At 48.9% G+C, this 1,374-nt stretch overlaps 1 protein-coding gene across 1 annotated transcript in view; it reads right to left on the bottom strand.

Annotated features, from left to right (window-relative positions):
- adamtsl4 (ADAMTS-like 4) overlaps nt 1-1,141 on the bottom strand; it is a 40,568-nt gene extending 39,427 nt beyond the window's left edge. Inside the window, exon 1 of the mRNA XM_048260659.1 lies at nt 828-1,141. Within this exon, the coding sequence (XP_048116616.1) occupies nt 828-850 (23 nt within the window). The 5' untranslated portion in view covers nt 851-1,141. The remainder of the gene's footprint in view (nt 1-827) is intronic.
- Between the last annotated feature and the right edge of the window lie 233 nt (nt 1,142-1,374).

Below are 1,374 nucleotides of genomic sequence, written 5' to 3'. Positions count from 1 at the left end.
GCTGAAGGAAAGAATTTGTCTCACTTTTGTAGAGAGCATTAGGTGCTTACAAATGAATGTTAAGCCATTCTACAACTCTGTTTTCCAAAATATTTGTGACAGCCCCCTCCCTCCCTGGGAGAACTGTAGTCATCATATTAAGAGAACTCTGTGTCTAACAAGAGTTTGTTGAAGACACTTTTGGGCTTTTCATTCCAGTTTTCTGAATGGTTTCATGGTATGAAATCTGACATTGGGGTTGAAACCACAGTCCACTTTTAAAGCATCTGAAGGATAAATTCTGGTGTACCGCTCTCTCCATATAATTACCGGCCTTTCGTCGCCGCGGTACACCACCCCACCACCGAAACCCCAGTGCAGCACGCTTACCAATTACGGCCCCCTAAAAGAGGCGCATAAAAAGTCCCGGCCATGCAGGGCAAGTTCGCTGAACAGGCTCGCTGAAGCCGCAGTAACGACCCCCTGCCTCGGTGCACGTTTGTCCAGTCGCTACTGTAGCGCTTCGCAGAATGGAAACGTTACTTACGCAGTCCTTCCCATCCTTAGCCCCGGGCCGATTCCTCATGCAAGCACGGTGCAGTGCACATGCTGGGGAAACGTAACCAAGGGGCAACGCGGAGCTCCAGGAAATTACGCTCCGTTCGCTTTAGGTTTCCCCCCAAACAAAGGCTCTTTCATGGTACAGGCACCAGCGCACAACGCTAAACTTTAGCTGGGTAGAGCTGCACCTCCTCTTCAAAGCAAGTTTCTCATCAGACCAAAGCCAGGAGTAGAGACTGGGTACGAGTCGGTGGGTCTGGTGAACTCGTACTGCTGTGGGATCTTACCTGCATAGAAATCCGCACATCATGCTGTCGTTTCGTCTTCAGCTCTCAGTCTCAAATCTTTAGTGCCAAAAAGAGCGCACGGTGACACTTTCTCGTGAGTTGCTCGGGAACGTCAAAAACAACTTTGCACTGGTTTAGTGGGAAAGTGCCGAGGGATATCCCTCACGCGCAGCCCTCGCTCACTCAGTCGGTACTCTCTTCCTCTGTCACACGCTCTCCCTCTCTCCCGCTGTTCTGAGGGGAGGGGACGGCTTCAGTTTTTTTCTCTCTATCGTTCACCCGACAACTTTTTTTTTGTCCTTGTTTTAAACTGGTGTGACGTGGGACTGCTAGGGAGAGTGAAGGGGCAAGAAGAGATTCTTAGAATGTGCAGATTACACAACAACGTTTCTCTTTTTCGGGTCCCCTCTAACTCTCTCTCTCTCTCTCTCTCTCTCTCTCTCATTCACACACACACACACACATACACGTAATCCTGCAGCAGCTTTGTAGAGTTGCACAATATTAATAGGGTCCCTAATAATTTAGAAAAATAGCCTTTGTGTGA

Source organism: Alosa alosa, chromosome 13 (assembly GCF_017589495.1).
Source record: "Alosa alosa isolate M-15738 ecotype Scorff River chromosome 13, AALO_Geno_1.1, whole genome shotgun sequence".
NCBI lineage: Eukaryota > Metazoa > Chordata > Actinopteri > Clupeiformes > Clupeidae > Alosa > Alosa alosa.
The sequence above is the reverse complement of the archived record's forward strand: the minus strand, read 5'-3'. Positions and strand labels throughout refer to the sequence as shown.